The sequence below is a fragment of the Osmia lignaria genome, chromosome 8 (genome assembly GCF_051020975.1).
Source record: "Osmia lignaria lignaria isolate PbOS001 chromosome 8, iyOsmLign1, whole genome shotgun sequence".
Classification (NCBI taxonomy): Eukaryota; Metazoa; Arthropoda; class Insecta; order Hymenoptera; family Megachilidae; genus Osmia; species Osmia lignaria.
The window spans coordinates 13,387,099-13,409,408 of record NC_135039.1 but is presented as its reverse complement, the minus strand read 5'-3'; the positions used below and the strand labels follow the sequence as shown (position 1 = coordinate 13,409,408).

Below are 22,310 nucleotides of genomic sequence, written 5' to 3'. Positions count from 1 at the left end.
GTATAAATATATATATAAATATATTAACAAAAATATGTATGTATATATATATTTATATTTAAGATTGAAACAATCTTGTATTCTATGATAAGTAATTGTTTTTTATATGCGAAATAGTATATATATATATTATTATTATAATACGTGATACGTATATACATGTATATGTATGGATACGTGTAAAGGTATATATAAACATGTATATGTGTATAAATGATAAAAAATGAAACAAAACGAAAGATATTAACGGTATGATTAATAGCGTACGCGTGAATTAATTATTTTCTATGTATGTGTATATGTATAGAGGCACACATATCAGTATGATTCATATGTGTGAGCGTTTTGCGTACATATATGCAGACATAACGAATGTGTGATTCTTGTGACATGAGTGACAGAGAGGGAGAGATTGTGCAATAGAGAGAAAGGGAGAGTGTGAAAATTCATTGATTCGAAACGAAGATCAATGAAGAAGAAAAAAAAATTTGACAATTTTTAGTGTTAAACGTTTTCTGTACTATAGGTAGAGAGCCATGAGTATCTTGCGAATAATACAGTATGATTTGGAGACATTGTTCGTTGAATTCTGTTTCTATCATTCTACTTCAAACAGGAACCCCGGATTTTTATAAAAAATTTTTATTTAGTGGTATTATTTGTGTTTTGATTAGACAGTCCATTGTAACCAATTTTGTCGAAGGATTCTATATTTTACTGAGAATATTTTAGATAGAAATTTTTATTTCGTGGGTGTAGATATGTTTATAATTTATATAGAGATGTATTAAGATTTCTTATCATATTGCTTGTTCTTATTTTGAAAACGAAGGATTCGATTATTTGTTTATTTAATATAAGCTACAAATACTAAAGATTTATAATTTGTTTGTTATAGATCCTTTTTAAAAAAGACCGCCGAGATAGTACCGCAGCGCCATCTGTGCAAGATGTGCTGAACTGTAACCAAACAGTTGGTATATACCGACAGGTTTCCGACGTTCATTACCATCGTGGCACGAATACTTGAAGTTTCAGCGTTTCGCCGTTAGATAGCGCGGCAGCACAGTTAACGGCGGTCCCTTTAGAGAGTTTTAAAATTGTTAGATAATAGTTTTGAGGGTTTCTAACAAAACAAGAGAAGCAAAAATAGCATTTATTTTATAAAAATGTACAATTTTTTCTTTTATTAGTTTCATTGATAGATAACATTAGCAGTACCATTTTCCAAACGCGCATCGCTATAAAATTAAACACATATAGAAATAACTTCAATTTTATGAGCTCAGCAGTCATAAAAAATATTACTAGTCTCTTGTTTTAAAAAATATCGCGTGTCACAGAATTTTAAACTTCAAATATTCAAATCGGCGCTTCGATTTCGCGGGCGAAAGCTTTCGATTGCCGACAATCTCGAAGGAAGTCCCGCGCATGCGCGCGGCTCAATTTCTCCTCACCAACCCGTAAAGCTCGAGTGGTGGGGTCAGTCGGTGGATCGATCGACGTCCCGTCGAACCTCGCGGTCGTGAGCGCCGCTGCGCCTCTGGGGCGGGGCGAGAGGGCGCCTCAGTCGTGTACCGGAGCCCATCAGGGACGCGTCCAGCTCCTCGAACGCTTCGAGTTGCTCGTTCGCTCGGATCTCTCTCTTTTCTCTCGATCAACCTTTATAAAAAAATCGGAACCTCGGTTCTAAGTAACCGAGACGCGTAGCTCGAGTTATCGTTCAGGGAGAGAGAGAGAGAGCAAACGTGACCGTTCAGTGTTCTTTGAAATACGAGAAATTACAATTATCGTCGTCCTTCCTTTTCGTATCCTGTTCGAACGTTGTCCGGGATAAGTCATTCGGTTAGTTTCGTATCAAGCAGTGAGAATCGGTTCGACACGACACGGTACGTTCGGGATTTTTCGGAGCCGGTTCGCTTTACACTCGATCCCTACCGGTCATATTGATTCGAGAGGTGATACGGGCGTACGTACATAGAGATACACGCACGTCCACAGTGAGACAAGTGAGATATACGTGGAGTAGGTGCGTAAAAAGGGTTTTGAAAGTATCCACGGGGTAGAGGCGTCTATGTGCGCGCCCGGAGACACGGACAGCTACCCTGGCACCTAGCGGACGACGTGGGGTGGCTTCACCAGTGAGTCTCAATTTTACGCCCTTCTTTTTCATCCCTGATTTACTCAAATTATCCAGCGTTGCCTCGCTTATCTCATTGATTCAGAAAATCAATTCTGCTTAATATCCTATGATGACAAAATTAATATTGTGTTGTGATATATAAAGACCCATTTCATTCTGATGCACGCTGGGTAATTTAAGCTAAAATAAATATTATATTTAAAATTGAATTTTGCAATTTTTAAATAATTACAGTGCGATTAAGATACTAATATATAATATTTCAATTTTATGTATTAATAGGACTATTGGAACTATATATTAAGGCTATCCATCTTATCAATACTCCAGGTCCAATATTGATATATTATCACCATACAAATTTTCTTACAAGTACATAAATTTTTTATTTGTAAAATTCTCTAAAACCTTGGTATAGGAAATTTAAGTACCTATTCTAAGTATAATCAATATTGTAAATATTTTGGAAGGTATAATAATTAATATTGGTCGAGGAAAATGTTGGGTCAGAGCGGTTAATATTTAATCTATTAATACCCAATGCTGCGTATACGGAACGTTTCCCTATACCTTCTACGGTTAAAAATGTTTATTTTATCGTACAAATAATGTACTTTCAACCTTCGAAAATTAACGAGTTAACCTCTTGCCTTAGAATTTTTTTTCTTTTCATAGCCAGTTTTTTATCGCTGTTAATATTAAGATAAATAATGTTGCAATATTATTCGCACTTTGAATATCAGCCACATTTGGCGGAACTGAAGTGCGAATTGCGTCACCATAAGGCACGGGGTTAATCGCACACGGGATACAGTGATTTTCAAAACGTTCCAGATTGCGCGTAGGAGTGACAGCACTGTCCTTTTCTGTTCTTTGTTTAATCGAACTACTATAGTGGTCGGCTCAACGATGAAATTTAATATCTTTGTGGTGTTCCACGAACGTGCTTTGTTTGCTGATCAGAGGAAACATTTGATTCCAAGGAAAATCAAATATAAATTAATAATTAATTTTTCAGAAATCAGTATCGATATTATATATAATTAATTGCAATGGGTCTATATGACAAAATTTACAAATGGAAAAAAAAGTAGTATTGCGATTTAAAAATTAATTAACAATTTTTGAAAAAATAATTAATTTTTCAGAAATCAGTATCGATATTATATATAATTAATTGCAATGGGTCTATATGACAAAATTTACAAATGGAAAAAAAAGTTGTATTGCGATTTAAAAATTAATTAACAATTTTTGAAAAAATAATAAATAATGGGTTGGTTCACTTTTATTATGAATTAAGGTGTTTTTAAGTACACCATAATTCTCTCATTGATCAGTATATCCGAGCAGTCGTTCTAATGTCAAAATAGATTTTATTTTCGAGAGCTTGGGAACCTTCGAATATTTTTGACTAAGATTTTCATGTTTTTTTTTTGCTCCTGTTCGTCGACCCGAGTTCTAAACGCCTTTGATAGATCATCAGTTGTGATCGAAGACTACGGTCTGTGAGACAAACCGTAGGCACAACGTAGATCTACCCCCTTAGATAAAAGAATTTGATAGCTTTGAAAAATTTAAAATATTTTATATTTTGAAAAATTAATTAGCCATGGAGGATCAACTATATCAATTTTAATTTTTTTTTCTTAAATTGTATCTTGTGTTTTAATATAAAATTGAGGTACACATGTTGAGCAGATGTTTAAAAATTAGATTTCCAAGAAGAAGCTACATTTCTTCAAAGAAAAAGAGAGAAATTTAAGTACTTGAAGTAGAAGATAAAAATAGGCGAGTTTGCAGTTTTAGTATTCTCGTAAGTTTTATGGTCTCCTTCTTATTTATCGTTTGTTTTAATGAAAGCTCGTGAGGTACAGGCGTTTTTTAAATATCCTTAGAACAATATCAAGGTTTGATCAAATAATTTGTATAAAATTAGCCTGTGTTAATTTAAAAAAACTAATTTCTTTTGATTTAAAATATACACGGTGTCCCATAAAAACTGAATATTTCTCTATATAAAGGGATGTACAGGGTGCTAAAATAAAATATAAACAATTGCATATGAATTATTTATTAATATACTTAAGTTGCAATAATCAGCCATTTTATTTTAAGAATACTGATGGCTCTCTTATACAGTAATTTTGATTAAATCTTAAACTTTAAATTGATATGCCATAAGTGGTATTTTGCAATACTTTTATGTCATGAAATCATCATTAAACTTTACACCCCTCTAAATCAGCCACTATTCACTATAACGAGCAAGCAGCCATTTTGTATCAAGAATATCCATAAAACCTTTATGCAGCTATTTTCCTAAAACCTTAAACTTAAAATTGTTATACCATAACTGTTATTTTATAATACTTTTCTGTCATGAAATCAAGTCGATAAGTTCATCGAATATGAACTAAAATCCTAAACTTTTAATGTAATATAATATCTTTCTTAATATGAATCGTTTAAAAATTTGTCTTCAGTGAAAAAATAGCAGATTCCTTGAGCAAATGTTAAACACTCTGTCAACAGTAACAAGTTAAGAAATAGTCCGATTTTAATATTAGTGGATTCGTGACGCATTGATGGTACTTCGCTACCACCTCGCAGCGTGCAAGTTTTATTTTTCTTCGGGATATTTTCGAAGTCGTTTCATGTCTTTGAAATATCGTTTTTATAGGGCAAGGTTCAAGGATTAAAACAATATTTTCATATCCTTCGCTCATTACTCGAAAAGGCCTTATAAAAATGTTTTAATCCAAAACTGTACTTTTCCCATTAATTTCATTCTTTCGAGATATGAATTTTATAAAATAAAGTTCAAAGAATGAAATAATATATTTTTTTGCTACCCTTCGTACAAATTTTAGGCGTTAAAAAAAAATTCTGAAAATGGTAAAATTTTCGTTATTTTCAAAGCGAGGCTCGAATCGCGGAAAAAGGGGAAGACTCGTTCGAACGGATCGTTAAGGCGTAACAAACAAATTACTCATCCCGATGTAAAGTTATCGAGTGTGTAAACGAACTCTCGTCTGATAAAAGTCGTTTGCAATTAGCGGCGCTACATTGTTTGAACGTATTGATGCGTTCGTCGCGTGCGAATGCACCCATTTCTCTCTTTTTATCTTTGTTCGATAAGCCTCGAAAATGAAATTTTAAGCCAACATTCAGCCGGAAATGAAGCACCCTTATATCATTATAATCAGACTGCAGATGTTGAAGTTCGACGATTATTTCATGACAGAAAAGTATTACAAAATACCACTTATGGTACATCAATTAAAAGCTTAAGGTTTGTTAAAAATTATTATGAAAAGCTTTTTGTTATTTGGATTATTTGGATTTTTGGAACCAGCCATTTTGCATTGGGAATATTAACGAGACCTTTGCACAGCCATTTTTATCGAACCTTAAGCTCTAATTTGATGCACCATATTCGGTATTCGGTGATACTTTTATCTCATGAAATCGTGTCAGAATTTCAACGTTTCCATTTGATGTGCATTGTAATAGAATTCTACATTTTTGCCATACTTTAACCTTTAATTTGATATACCATAAGTGGTATTTTAAGGTACATTTATGTCATGAAATTCTATTAATATTAAAATTATAATTTGATTTATGTAATTAATAAAATTGTACATAGTGCTATAATTAACTTTTAAACTTGGATGTAAATATGGGTCAAAATGATCATAACATAGAAGGTCCGTTTCCCAAGGGTTAAAGTGTTAACCACAGCGTAACGACAGCGTGTATTGCGGTTGGCTCTCAGCCCTGTTGATATCACTGCTTCGTCGAAGCATCCAAGTACGCACTCAATATCGAAAGCTTTGGGTTCGAGATAGGAGGTCTTCTTATCAAAGCCGCGGGAAACACGTTCCCTGACCGGTCAGAAATAATCATGAATAGCTTTATTAATATTCTCGTCTGGTCTGAACCGTCGTCACGCGTTTCCATCTCGTTGTTCGTTAATTGAGTGGTAACGAGCACGTTGAATCTTGGAACTGTTAATAAAATGTCCTGTCTCGTAACGTTCCTTTCACTGCCCCGATAAATGTACCTTTATTCTGGAAATTCAATTTCTCCATTGGGTATTGTTCCGATTTTCAATAAACGAGTAAACCGATAATTTAAGGGGTATTGATACTAGATTAATTTCAAATAAAATTAATATCATTCTGAATTATTAAATATTATACAATAAATAAGAAATATTAATTACAATTTTCCCCAAAAAATTCCTTTACAGTGCTATTTGCCCTAGGGAAGTCTAATGTACAGTAATGGGCATAGTAGTGCACTGTACAGTGGTGAGCAAGGAGGCTTCCCTAGGGGAAAACTCTCACCATTCCCCATAGAAACTAGGTACTCAAATTAATATTTATTTTAAATTAAGTAGATCCATTTAATAATTAACCTAACGTAATGCCTAAGAATAATGTGCTATAAAACGAGTATCGAGGACCTTCCCTTAGAGGTCTCCCATGCTCGGTACTGTAACACAAGGATCCACTCAATGGAACACGTTCGAAATCCGTCTTGTTTCAGAGCTAGTGCTCGCGAGTGGTTATTTTCCACGTCCCAGGGTGGCGGTCTCCGTCGCTAGTAAGGAGAAACGGCAATCGTCGGGAAGGAGCTAGTGAAGAAGCAACCACCGGAAGCAAGGAGTCGCTCGAGGGTGTTGACGAGTAACGAACAAGGAGACGAAGACGAAGACGACGCCGTCGAAGAGGAAGAGCAGTCCGAGGGTGGCGGTGAAGAAGCAAAGGAGGTGGTGGAGGAGGAGGAGGGTGGTGGTGACTAGGAGGACGACGGTGGTGGTGGAGGAAATCTCGAGACGACTCTTGCGACGCGAGTCGCGAGCGGTGGTCAGGAAGAGGGTAGAGTAACGGTTTCGGTTCCGAGGTAGGGGAGAATTAGAGGTTGGTGGTGGCGTTTGTGAAGGCAACCTGTAGCAAGATGGGCTGTGCCATGTCCGCGGAAGAGCGGGCCGCCTTGGCCCGCAGCAAGCAGATCGAGAAAAACCTGAAGGAGGATGGTATCCAGGCTGCCAAGGACATCAAGCTGTTGCTGCTTGGTGAGTTCATTTCGAACCACTCTGTATTTAGCATGCTCGATGCTTAGGCCAGGTTTACATTGGGCAACAAGCCGGCCCAGGAGGCTGCGCCGGTACATGGGGGCGAGGAGGATAACCTGCCTGACAGCCTCCTTCCCTTTTCCATCGCCCCTGTCCACTGACAAAGGCTACCAGCTTGGCTACTTGATCAATGGAAATTCGGCTTAAGGATCATTGAGGACCTACAAGAAGTTTAACACATAGTAGGCTTAGGACTATTGTTTTGAATGGGGAATCTACCAAGGGGGTAGGTCAATGATCCCCATCAATTTCCTTGGAACTTTGCAGGTAGATAGTGGTCCCAGGGTATTTTATTTGTACAAATTTATTTTGAAGAAGGAAATCATCCCCTGGAATAATAAAAAATTAAAAATATTTTATTTTCTAGCAAACCAAGTAGATTATTAAAATATGACAATTTTTGTTAAATGTACATATTCATTGTAAGGGTTGAAAATTACACTCTCTAATTTGAGGGGGAGGATTTAAATTAGGCTTCTCTAAAAAAAAAATGGGACACCAATCCCAGGTTCCCATCCTTTTTTATAGGCATCTCTGAGAAGAATATAGGAGTCATTAGGAGGCGTTAACCTTCTATCAGTATAATTAATTCAATAAATTTAATAATAATTAGAGTGACTGTAACAAATAGCTTAAGAAAAAGAATTGAATGGGTATTTTTAGAATACTAGTATAGGAGAGTAATACACTTGAACATGAAAAAGTAGCTGTTACATAAGTAGGATGTCGAGCCTTAATGGGTTAAATTGATCATAATATAAACAACGAATATAAAACCATTAAGGAGGCAAGTGTTTATTATGTAATAGCTTACTGGCCATTCGTACCCATTTAAAAGCACATTTCTAATTATAACTATGAAAGAAACAAATATAATTAACTTTTTATTTAAATGCATATTTTAGTATTGAGAAAAATAAATGTTTATTTTAAATATTTTTCTTTTGTTAATTTTCCGGAACACTTTTGTCTGGGCCTGGATTATATCATTAAACAATAATTTTTTAACGAGATTTTATTAAATATTTATTTTCAGATAAAGTTGTTATTTTAAAAGTGAGAAATGTAAATTATATGTAAACAGTTTTTAACGAACAGTTGAAATAGTTTCAAGAGGGCATCACTATTGAAGTAGCTAATTAATTGGCTCGTTGTTCTCGCAAATTTCATTTACGTGTTCGATGTACTGTTTGTTTTTAATGACTCTTCTGATCGTGACTTCAAATTAATGAACTCCATCATAATTAGCGTGAAATTAGCAATTATTAACGCGAACGTGCGCCTGCAAATCGACAAGTTCCATTCTATTGTATTACCATTATTATCTTTCTCGCCATTGAGAAATCAATTTTTCAGAAAATTAATCTACTTGAATTTTCCAAGCTTAATGGTACTCGAACAAAAATATGATTATTAAGTATCCTTTAATTATCCTTTTTATATAATTGTTTTATAAATTCATAAATTAATTAAGTTAATTTATGAAAAGAATTATTTGCAATATTTTAACTTACCAATGTAATGTTTATTATTATGGTACCTTTATTGATTAATACTCATTTTTATTTACATATGATTAAGCTTTATTAATCAGACAGAGAGGTATTTCCACCGCCTTCAGTGTGGAATATCAAGATTTTTCAGAAAATTTTATGTCCAATTGAAGCAGAGACAAAGAATTTCTGGTTTTCTGGTCGGCATTTAAAGTCGAGATTATTCGAGGGAAATCTGGGTTCTGTTTATTGGTGTTACCAATGACGTCATCCCTTTTGCTTGCGTCTTCCACGAGTATTTTCATCCCATTTATGCTGCGGGAAACGCAAACGTTCGTTCTTTACTTTAACCCGTATATCATTCGCTAATTTGAATGGGTGTTAAATCATTGCCATCGATAAAATACCGATGACGACTGATCGATGGTGATAACAACCGATGGATAGGATCAACCAGAACCAGATGATTTTCATTACGACGATGATACGAATATCAGTAATAAAAATTGATTATGGTAATTGGTATTAATAATTAAAGATACCATAAGGAAAAATATTGAATCTTATTTTGAAGAACCAGCCATTTTATGTTGAAAATATTAACGAAACCTTTATGCAGCTATATTCCTGAAGCTTTAAGCTTTGATTTGATATGCCATAAGTGGCATTTTATGGTACTTTTATGTCATCAATTCATATTAAACTTGATACGTTTCAAAATCAAACATTATCGGCCATTTTGTGTTATATCGATGGGGCTGTTATGCAGCCATTTTCCTTAAACTTCGAGCTTTAAATTGATATGCCACAAGTGCCATTTTGTAATCATTTTATGTTATCAAATCATATCAGACTTTCAGTGTTTCAAAATTTGCCATTTGATATGCGGCAACCTAATAGGTCAGTGACATGTCTCTCACAAAGCATATCAGTCAGTAACATAATAAGTGATATGCAGCAAGTGGATTAAGTTTTAAAAATCAAAATGGACCTTAATAAAATAATAAATGATAATAATAATATTTATAATGATATGCCTCTTACAGAACATGTCAATCGTTAACACCATCAGTGACATGCAACAAATGGAACAAGACTCTCCCTATGAAATCTTAACCCATAACGATTAAAACCCGTGAACAGGCATTAGCAACGATTTCGATCATAGAAACGAGCACGAAGGATAGATAACCGATCGATTGGCATGAATTTATTAGAGAAGGGTTAAGCTATGTAAGTGACATGCGATAAAAAAACGCGACGGAAGTCGGGTGTAATGGCCAACTTGACGAAGTAGAATCCAACCGTACCAGCAGATCGATAGAAGTAGAACGTGGTAGGCACACGGTTCGGGATGAAAGAGCTTTTTAAAAGAGGGGGAGACCCGCCACCCATAAGCAGGAAAACAAGTTCCGCTGGCACAGTGTGCCACGTCATTTCCGGTCCCATGCTTCCGTCCTCGGGAGCGGAGCTTTTTCCGTTTCGCGCATCTTTTTCGCTTGTCTTCCTACAAAATTATAATTTATGGGACGATTCCATTTTTTATTACCTCGTCCCCTAAGTACCACGTGTCGTTCACGTTCCTCGTTATATACCGGGTGTTTCAAATTATTAATTATTATTTTTATCCAAACCAACCTTCACTGCTGAATCTAAGATGCGGGCCGATCGCTGTGTGCCGCAACGTTTAAATCTTGACCATTTACCCCGCGATATCGCGTGACCGGATTTTTAAGGTAGATAGTTGCGCACGCGATATCGAGTGTGCGACAGTAGAGATTTTTGTCGAGATTAATGATTTTTTGGTAGAAGTAATTATTTATTTTTTCTTTTAACATGGAAAATTATTATTATTTATTCTCAGGGTGTGTAGATAAAAATGTACAGGGTGGTTCAAATACTTAATATTGTAAACTTTAATTAACATATTTTACAAATTCACATTTTGAAAATCACGAGTGTTAAATTTTTTAATCCTTGTAATTATATTTCATTTCTTTGTGTTTCAGGTGCTGGTGAGTCTGGGAAAAGTACCATCGTTAAACAAATGAAGTAAGCACTTTATATTAATTTATTTAGAAATATTTTATCAGAACTGGTCTAAGAATGTGATTTTAATATTTCCATCAAAGTAATGTAATTATCACTAGTAATTGATTGTTCAGCAATAATCGTTGCCAAGAAGAAAGAGTAACACCATTGTCTCTTAACATCCTAAGGGTTGTTCACCTCGAAAAATCGATAGTTTCCATGTTGAAAGACTGGTTGCCAGTAAAACATGTTTGAAATCTTGTTTTCTCGTCAATGGTTCCATTCATGGTGTGCTATGAACAAAGCACCTCGTGTTCACTTACAGACATCATTCTTGGACCATTGATTAACAATGTGTTAACGAACAATCAATTTTTTTTGTATTATAAATTAGAAATCCGAAACCTTAAATTACAAATTGAAACTTTAACGTTTAATTATATAGATTCAAAGAATTTAAGAAATAATGATAGCAAAGTTATGAATTTTAATCCTTTCACTACCATAGGCGACTATAGTTCAATTATAAATTTTTTAATTCCAAAATAACAAAAATAAAATACAAATGTTAGAATTAGAAATAAAAATAAATGGATCAAAATATTTCTCGTTGCAAATAAAATTATTTTAATAAACGAATACCGAGGTAAAAATATAAATTCTTATTATTGATGACACTGACGAGATTGTTTACTTTTTTTTTTTCAGAATTATCCATGAAAGTGGATTTACACCTGAAGACTTCAAGCAGTACAGGCCCGTAGTGTATAGCAACACGATACAATCTCTAGTCGCTATTCTAAGAGCGATGCCAACTTTGGGCATCAGCTTTTCGACCAATGAACGAGAGGTAAGTTGGTACCTCCTAATATAATATTTAAAAATTGCTACCATATATATAGTTCTTATTCTTCAATATAAAAGGAACATAAGGTTTTTAAATTCCAAGTTCTTGGGAATATTAAAAGAATCAGTCTTTCTTATGGGATTTAATCACCATTGAAGCTCCCTATAAGGATAGTGGACAATAAGGGTCCCAAGTCTTAATCCTCAGCATATATCAAAGGTCTTTCAAATTTCTATAACAAAAGGAAGATCGATAATCTTGGACCTGAAATCTTTATGTAAAAATGAAAATTTATCAACAATTGCTTAATAAATTATATTTCTTTTTTTTTTAAAAAACCTTCCATATATATTAAAAACCAAATGCCATCTATAAAAAGATGAACATTTAAGCGATCGATGAGTATCTTTGAAGACGATTTCTGAAGCACCCTCCTCGGTATATTTACCGATCGTGGCTCCATCGTTTACCTTAGAACCAATAACGAGCCCCTGTCTTGAAAACAACGGGCACAAGGGGTTGCCTCGAGTGCCGATTGATCCGAGTTCTTGAATCAGTGTCTCTCAATCTGATCACTTTTATTGGTAATAACACATCTGATCAATTCTTTTTTCAGACGGACGCGAAAATGGTGTTCGATGTGATCCAGAGAATGGAAGACACCGAACCATTTAGCGAGGAACTTTTAGCTGCAATGAAGAGGCTCTGGGCTGATAACGGGGTCCAGGAATGCTTTGGAAGGAGCAACGAGTACCAACTCAACGACTCTGCAAAATAGTAAGTCAATTAATTAAAAATTTTACTAATTAATATACCTAACACTTCAAATACCATGGGGACCATAGACCACCAATGTATGAAAGGTATAAATATAAATTTAAAAAAAGATTCTATAAAAGACACTTTCTTTTTTTGGCATAATGCAAAACCGACTAGCTCGAAGGCAGTCCAAACACGAAGAGGGTCACATTAAACTTCTAAAGAAATCGATTTCGCATCTTCACCTTCAAGAAGCCTTTTTTTTTTCGGTTTTACAAAAATGTGTCTCCGAGCATCAACTTTTATTTCACTTTACCAAAAATCTTTCAGAAAATTGGGATAGATACAGTTTAACTACCCTTGTATGATGAAGCTGGGTCAATCGTGACCCATATTTGGGAAATGTACAGCTAATAATTTTCTTTTTTCTTATTGAATATATTCTGATTGTAATTAGTTGAAGATTTAGATCATTGACACGATTTATTATATACATTTATTTACAAATAAACTTAACCCAGAGGAGGGCTTGCCAAAGTCCTTACTGCCTCTACCCTCGAATTTGGAATACGTCCAAATCTAATAGAAACTCTCAACCTTTTGAACCTTCATTCATATTCAGTGGCCAATGTCTGCCAGCATCTAAGAAATTAATTACAGTTTGCTTAAGAATCTTCAATTTAACTTCCTCCACCATTTCATTATCCAATTTCCTCTTATTTCAGTTCCATAATAAACATAAAGTGTGTATTTTCAATTTTTCAATTTAAAATAGAAAACCTGGAATTATTCTTTCTTTTTTATTAATTAATAATAATCTTTATCATTATAAAACAATGTATTTAAAAAGAAAGGATCTATGATGTTTTAAGATTGTACGAATTTAATTATGCTTTCGAATGAATCTAACCTAACCTAATTTCGTTCGAATGTATGGACGATAAAACATGGACAAAGGAGAAAGAAATTTCCAGGGGATTTTGAGCATTCCTTCCCGGTTTTTCCCCCGTTTCCTTTTCTCTTATTTAGGTTTAGCCGCGTATTGATCGCCGATGACGTCACGCCACGCCCCTGTCACGTGGCCTAAAATGGCTGCCGGCATCAACCCCTCCCTCCCACCATTCGCTCGTTTTCACCCTCCTTTCTAACCCCCAATTGTTTCTCTTTTCATTCTGTTAACGCTTTTTCGGTACGCCGAGAAGAACAACAAAATATAGGGGTACACGAGAATGAAGAGAAGCTGGAGGGTTGGTGGGGAACAGTGGGAGGGATAATGGAAAGAAAACCCCACTATCTCGTTGGGAAATTCTTAATAATTGGACACTTCATAATTAGCTAGAGAAACGAGAAAAGAAGTGGCTCAGAGAAGTAGAGTTGAAGTGATGAAATTGAGTAAGAGGGCGGTGAAATTTGGACAGATGGTACTTTTCATGGAAATGAGGCTTAACCTATCCATCGTGTTCAAGAGAACTAACCCTAGTTATATAATAATTGGTTTTTTAAATAAATGTAATAAAGATATTTTTTTAGGTTCAAATACAATAGGAGGGTCAAATTTGACCCCTTTATTACTATAATTTAAGAATTTACTCTATGGCTTTTTATTAATGTATAATACACTTATATTTGTCCTTCTCCCTTCTATTAGTACAATATGATCAGTAAATTATTTTCAATTTTTTATGAAAAATTTCACTTAATTGTTACTTTGAAATTTTTTTGAGCCACCCGGTATATTTCCCCGATATAAGGAATAATCGTAAACGCTATAACTAAAAAGCATATGATATACGATGCTCTTAGAAAGCAACTGGTGATAAGCCCAAGCTATACCCCACATGTACAGGGTGTGTATTTTGTTGTGTAAATAAGAAATTTCTTAGAAACGTAACCTTTATTTCCTTGTTATTCCTTATCAGTATCATTATCGATAAAGATGAACTGCGTTTGAAAATCTAAATTCAATATAACATGCATCGCATATGAGTGAATTTTTACAGAGTATGTACTGAGTTAGGTGGACACCCGTTAGTGATCATTTGGTTACAGGAACTATGGAAAGCAATATAAAGCCCACGCATTGCGATAAGACGAAAGTGTTTCTGGAAGCTACAGGTGCATCCAACTTTGGCAATGAATGGCGAATCACGAGCAGTGAAGATCGATCGATACCGACCTCGATTACCACCTCAATCTAAAATGTCATTTACCTTCTAGGGATCCCTAGGAATGCTTTACACCGGGTGTGCCAAAAGTCCCTAGAAACATCTTACAGACGAAAAATCAGAAAATCGCCATTTACATAGTTGAAATTTTAAAATTAAGATCTATTAATTGGCGTTTAACAAGTATACGAGTTAAAATTTTTATGTTTCTTTGAAATTCTAGTTTCTTGGATGACCTGGACCGATTAGGAGCAAGGGATTATCAGCCCACAGAGCAGGATATTTTAAGGACTCGTGTTAAAACAACGGGCATAGTCGAAGTCCACTTTTCCTTTAAGAATCTTAATTTCAAGTAAGTTCAAAATTATTTTGAACCATTCTAACCTGGTGACGCACCAGGTGCGTCGCGTAATGCTTATCCAGTTAAAGTAGTGACGCAACAGGTGCGTCTTGGAAAGAAATGTACATTAACCATTTATTTTTCATATTACAAAATATCCATTACAATAATTTTAATTATTTAATTCATGTTTTGACAAATCTGCTCGATTTTGTTACAAGATAATGAAAAAGAGAATGATTTTTGTTTTCACTCGAGGTTTGCAATCAAACATTCGTACAAATACAGGTGCAATTTTATCTTTTATCATTTTAGACACATTAGGATATCTTAACAGACGGGAAACTGTTTTCCATAGTTTTATCTTGTACTCTAGTGATAGCGTACTACAGTTTAGTCGTGTTAACATCCTGTAACGTAGAATCTACAAACATTAGCTGCCAAAAAAGATTATAGAAAATTTCGTTTCTTCCATTGATAGTGATTAAAAGAATCATCTATACTTATCTTACAAAGGAAAATAAAAAATGATGAAATTTGGTGATTTAATTATCTTGATAAAAAAATAAATCTCAGTTCAATCACTTAATTATTGTTAATCATTTAGAAATTAATTATTTTCTTAACCATTATTCATCTGTTAGATAATAAAATTAAATCCTGTTTAATGCACTAAACTTTATTGAATTAATCTTACCAAACTACAATAGTGATCTCATGATTATACACTACTAAATTGCAAATTGTGAATGAGAATAAGTGCTTGAAGCGAATTGTGTTACTACTCGGCCGACGTGGACTGAAATAAATCATTTCTATTCAGAGAACATCCATTAGCTCTGACAGTCTAAACTTTCAAGATATTAATCACTCTACGGTATACACCTTCGTTCAAAAGTCAGAATATTTACTAAAATATCATAGACCTTAAAAAAAGAATTCTGTGAAAAATAATGAAGTAACATTGAAATCTATTTAAAGCTAAATATAATTTAAACAATTTATGATTAATTAAATTTTATTCAAGGAAGCATGTGTCCTATGACTTTTTAAGTATGCACTCGAAATTGCCCGTAGGGTTCCCGAGTGCCCGCGTGCCCGCGTGTATGCCCGACGTATAATCTTCGCAAAATCCACCATTCATTCATTTATTAACGAACATTTATTTTTCATTGTTACAGATTGTTTGACGTGGGCGGTCAAAGAAGCGAACGTAAAAAATGGATCCACTGCTTTGAGGATGTCACAGCGATTATATTTTGCGTTGCGATGTCCGAATACGATCAAGTTCTGCACGAAGATGAAACGACGGTGAATATTTATTTATTTTTAGATAAGACTGTGGAGAATTCTCCATAGTCTTCTACTCTATGAAGATTATATTATTATGATGTATCTATGTACAAAGAGATATATGATCCGTCATGGTTGTGGAATTTCTGACAATGGAGTAATTCAAGAAACCAGCGAAATCTTAACTATAGGATAACAAAGTGTTATACACCTCAGGAATTTAGAGAGCAGAGTCAAATCTGACCCTTAAGGATCAATGAATATTAATAATATTATAAAGCAATTTTTGTTTATTAATATTGTAAATTAGTAACATTTCTCATGGATGAATACTTTTATTGTTTATGTATGTATAAGTCAATTGACAATCCAACGTGGGAAGAATACATGACAGGCTGCAATTGTTGAAAATTAACCAGTTCTCCAGCTGGGACGACCTCATCGATTAACCCCTCGCATTCTTCACCTCTGTAGAATGATTTACTCGTTATTTTTCAACTCAGACATTACAACATCAAATCTTTACTCTCTATGTAATAAAGTTCGATAATTTTGAATTTATAAACAAATGATGCTACTATGATTTTAGGTGGACATTAAATAATTTTCCATAGTGATGTTAATTGTTTGTTACAGAATCGAATGCAAGAGAGCTTGAAATTGTTCGACTCGATTTGCAATAACAAATGGTTCACCGACACCTCGATCATCCTTTTCCTGAACAAGAAGGATCTTTTCGAGGAGAAGATTCGCAAGTCTCCGCTCACTATTTGTTTCCCTGAATATGCTGGTAAGGATCCATCGATCGTTCATTTCTCAGATCACCTTGTATATTTTCCATCCAGCAAACAGAATTTAAAACATTCAATCTCCAAATAACGAGACCCGATAAATGGGAGCGTCATCTGTTCATAACGATCGAATGTAACGTACGGTGTAAAAATAGACGCGGAAAGTTCTCATTGTTATAAAAAGTTCGTAGTCTGTTGCCGTCCTTGGGATTCCTTCACGATCCACAAGAAATCTACATCCTCCTGTTTCAGATACACCATGATCTAAATGCGTATTCCTCATCACCAACTTTTCCATCTGTGTAGTCATTATTTCCAAATAACACAGATTCTGTCTTCACAGAGAAGGTGATCTTTATTCACTTTTGGTTTGTTATGAAATAATTGATTATTTACAAATTTAACACTTTGGTGTGTCATTTTATGAATTTAATTAAGTGGGAAGTTAGGCTCTCCCTATGCTCCTCCTGGGGATCTTCCTAGACTCTTCCTAGATTTGGTTCAGCTCTCCCAAAAATGAAAGCTCCATATGGTGTGGGTTCCTTCCTCCAAATATAATAGCAATAATTCTGTGCAATGTAGACTACCTATGGCTGAGAGTAAAATTGAAGAAAGGAATCTTCCATCATTTGCTCTTGATTGTGGAAGAACTCAGAATCTAAAGGCAAATAGTAGAACCTCCTTGGCCTAGTTCAAATTTTTCTTTAAGGAAGACTCCTGTGCTCCAGACTGTATACCAGTTAAACAGTTAAATGTCCTCAACTAACAAATATGTCTGTGGTTTTCAACAGGGGCGCAGGAATACGGTGAGGCCGCCGCGTACATCCAGGCGCAGTTCGAAGCGAAGAACAAGTCAACCACTAAAGAGATCTACTGCCACATGACTTGCGCCACTGATACAAACAACATTCAATTCGTGTTCGACGCAGTCACAGATGTCATTATCGCCAATAATCTCCGTGGCTGCGGTCTCTATTAGGATAAATATTCCCGTCGCGGACTCGATCGACCGACACACATTCACACTCACACTCACACATATGAACACGACAGACATGTATTGCGAGAGCGAGGGAGCGTGTGAGAGTGAGAGACTGAGTGAAAGAGGGGGAGAGAGAGAGTGAAAGAGAATGAGCGAAAGGGAGAGAGAGCAAGATATACACCTATGTACCACCGCTAGCTACTACTACCGACCACCTGCGGATACCTTCTCGATTCTATTCTTTTTTTTTTTTTTAATCAAACACCCTCACGTGCGACCCTTTCGATTTTTTTCCTCTCATGGTAATTGAGTGGAAGCGGAACCTGAAATTTATAACAGTGCTGTCCAAGCTGAACTATGCACTGTAGGCTGTTCCCTCTGGGGACTGATAAAAGATTGCAAGGTAAATATCAGTGAGTATGAATTGATTTTTGAATAGTCGTTGAACTAATAGCAGATTGTAAGAGATTTCAGTTGTGGGCAGCATTGAGAGTGCTTCTTTATTGGAGATGAATTCAATGTTTCAGGTCATGTAGATCCATGACCTGTTTAAGGGGCGAATTTAATCCTAAAATTGATTCATTATTAAAGAAACATTCTATATTTAAATGAGGGATATTGATTGAGGAGGATTTAGTGTTGTTTCCACTTTTCCTGAATACTGAACTAATCAGTAGGATTCAATTGGTTGTGATTTATAGAATTAACATACTTATAAAAGTTTAATTCTGATGTTAATTAATAGAATCTGACTGATCTATTATCCATAAAGACAGATTCTGAGAATTAGAATATTCAGTGACAATCAACTTTTATTTAAACATTTGAAGTGACTATTGTTTCAAGTTGTTTCAAGACTGAAGCCAATGTATTTTTAATGTATTTATAATTTAACAAACCGAAAGAATTGATAAGCAAGTTTCTTTGATAAAGCAAGAGACGAAGAACAACAACTTGATCCTCTGAGAATCGTGGATAGAAACTTAAGGAAAATATCGAAAGGGGATTCACAATGGTTGATCTAGATTTTTCATGAATTGCACAAAGACCAATCACACAACACATTTGGATCATCAGGTCCTTCATCTGGTTTTACTGTAAATTAAGAAGAAGAGATTCAATGAGACATGATAAACTCTTCACCCAGGTAGAAAATTGAACTAAAGTAATTTTTTTTATTGAAATAGGACATTCTCAAATATAAAGGAACTTAAGCAAAATAAAACAAAGTCAGCACACATATCTAGCACAAATAAAAGGCTGTCTTCATAGCTGCTACTTTAATTCATTCATATTTACTGTTTGTCCTTTAAAATTAATTTCAATTAAAATTAAAATTTGCACAAAACATCAATTACTAATTTTCTACCTGGGAGCATCATACGGACAATTTACAACATAATATATAGTTTTCTTTCTTACTTATATCGTAACAATATCGTTCAACGTTTTAGCTTTATTTAATGTACAATATGTTTATTGCTAATCATATCAGTCACGCACAAAGTATATTTTTACTTATTACATTTATGTTTTCAACTGGAGAATTCATAAATTCGTCGACGGTTGTTGAGATAACGTTAAGTTTATGATCAGCTCTTTTTAGATTGGAAGACTGAAGCAGGGACAGTATAAGAATCGTATAAAAAAAAAATTTCAAAATTAATGAGAAGAACAGAACGGTGAAAGCATAAAAGATTACCGTGCCTCGATGCGCCCAAAGGTCTCATGAAATTTTCATTCAACCCGCTTTGGAAACATTTCTGTTCAATCAATTCTGATGACTGAAATATTAAGAAGCTTCGCGAGCTTAAAAGGTTGGAGCGATTTCAAGCTTCCCGACTGAAGATAATTCAGGGTACAAGTATGTCTGAAAGAAGATTTCTGATTAATTTCTTTTACGTATATTATACATTTTTCTGATTCGTGAAATGCACATTCGTACACTGTACGCACATTATCGCACAGTAATAGAAAATAACACACATGTACAGAATCTATATAATAACATATACTTTGAAATCTTTATATCACGAGGAAAAAAGAAAAGGGAAAAGGTTCCACTGTGAATACACTAGGATCCTTGAATTTCCAAATTTCAAATCATTTAGTTGACCTTAATAATTATGTTTTGGACATTTCTCTGGAGGATTTGTTTTTTATTTACTGAATCTTTGCTGGCTCTAAAAAGGAACATCAGTGCAGTTGAACAGCTACGATTGAAACATTCCACAAGCAAATGCAGTTTTCCGTTTGTTCCCCTTATTTATAAATAATTAACGCACATCTAATTTTTCTATTCAGTTTTTATAAACAGCTTGCTCTCTGTCATGGGATTGCAATTGTGGTTGAAAAGTGTATACTTTAACCATCTTAATTTTTTTAAGAAACTTTGCCAAAGGTACTTTATTCAATTTTTTAACTAACAAACTTTTCTTAATACTATAAATTTTCTATTTGTGTGTAGTGTGGTTTATTAAGATGTGAAGCATTTAAAGAATTCTTTTCTTTTTTTAAATAATTACAGTTGCAATTCCACTGCTACTGTAATGTAAAAATTAAATACAGAGAAGAGTGATCGACCAAAAAGAACCAAAGAATCGTAGAACAATAATTAAATTGTAAAAAACAAAAATCTTGAGAATAACAATTAATCCGAATTATGAATAGGATTTCCTATATTGAAAAGGCCAAAAAGAATTTTTTCGCTACTCTTTTCCTTTTTTTTTTTTTTTTTTTTTTTTTTTTTATCGCGAACACTAGACGAAGGGATTTTAAGTTTCTCCTGTGTTTCTTTTTTATATATGCCGATTTTGTGAATTATTTTTATATCGTTAGTTGAATCTAGGAGATAAATGAAAAAAAAAAAATAATAAAATAGTATTACCGTCACCGCCGTTGCCATATTACTGTAAAAGTTAATATATATAAATCTTAGGGGTATTGATTATAATTAATTAAGTATTCCTATATGTAGTAGCCGTAATTATGTATAAATTAAGTACGTATATAGAATTTCTAGTCAAAATAGAGAAACGTACTAGTTCGTACAAAACAATACGATTGGGGAATCATTCATTTTTATTTAACGAGTAAATTGAGTCCAACTCAAATTTTACGATTAAGCCAAAAATAGGAAGTTTTGTATTTATAATGTTCAATCGTAAGTTAAAATATAAAGAATTCCAAAACGTTTAATTTTTTTTACAATTAAAAACTAATTTCGACGATTTTACCAAGGAAAAATTCATGATTGTAACGAGGCTGAAAACTGTGCAGTAAGCTCTCGCTATATTGCCCCTTGTAATACTACCGGTCGAGCTAGTTCCCCTTCGCGCGGATCCACGCAGGCCGTCGCAGTATGTCAGTCACCATACGGAAGGGGCTTTTTCTATATTGCCCGCTTCTCAATTTTTCGCTTCTGCGGCCCCGAAACCGGCAATATAGCGAGAGTTCATTGTAATTATAATGGACTAGGATAATGAATTAAACTGTTACAGCAGTGATTCCGTTGAAACTTGTTCATTCTTCGCGGCTCTTTTTCCCCAATCAGATTCACCTGAAGTTAAGTTTCCCTAGGGTGTTTCGAAGAAAGGAACGAAATTTCTAGAGCCATTTTTTGAAACAAACCCTTTCTTCTTTTTTTAATTCATTAATTTTTAATTAATTATTCTTCATTTTTATTTTTCTCATTTTTTAACTGAACTTCTTTTCTTCATTTATCGAACGTGAAATTCAGGGATTTGTAAGGAAAGAATTTTTGCACAAAAGAAAACATGTGTCTCGCCTTGCGACGTTTATCAATGACACTAAATTAATTTTGCGACACCGATAATACTTCTAAAATAAGTACGCATTTTTATTCTGATTTTTCGATTTGCAATTTTCAAACGAATTTCATTTCTGCACTCTAACCCGATCCTTCTTAACAGTACTTTAATAGAAATGTTCAATTTGCATTTAAAGAGGGTCCTGAGAGGATATGTTGTTAAATTGCACGTCGAAAAATTGTATCGCTCCTTCGATCATCGAGAGTTATTGATAAATTAACAAGAAAATATTTCCAAAATAAAAGAGAACGTTGTTAGTAGAAGTGAAAAAAAAGAAAATAATAACAAATTAATAACAAAACCGAAATAATATTTTTCACGAGGACTAAAGAGTAAAACTCTAATTACGAGAAATATCTAGTACGTAAAGAGAGTGATGTGTGCAAGAGAAAGAATGAAAAGGAGAGATGGCTCAGGAAAAAGAAAGAAACATGTTTTGATCGATGGAGAAAATATTTCTATCGACAGAGAATAGTGGGTAGGGAAGTAG

At 34.2% G+C, this 22,310-nt stretch overlaps 1 protein-coding gene across 2 annotated transcripts; it reads left to right on the top strand.

The window, feature by feature from the left end:
• The first annotated feature begins 1,483 nt into the window (after positions 1-1,483).
• On the top strand, positions 1,484-20,876 carry Galphao (G protein alpha o subunit). Of its 2 annotated transcripts, XM_034329723.2 has the most exons (9): positions 1,484-2,141; positions 6,701-7,229; positions 10,792-10,834; positions 11,522-11,663; positions 12,277-12,437; positions 14,808-14,936; positions 16,106-16,235; positions 16,854-17,007; positions 17,800-20,876. In XM_034329723.2, exons 2-9 carry the CDS (start codon positions 7,112-7,114, stop codon positions 17,985-17,987), a joined length of 1,065 nt encoding a protein of 354 aa, XP_034185614.1. In that variant the 5' UTR covers positions 1,484-2,141; positions 6,701-7,111; the 3' UTR covers positions 17,988-20,876. The 2 variants fall into 2 exon arrangements, with proteins under 2 accessions (XP_034185614.1, XP_034185615.1); XM_034329724.2 differs by lacking the exon at positions 6,701-7,229.
• Positions 20,877-22,310: the final 1,434 nt, after the last annotated feature.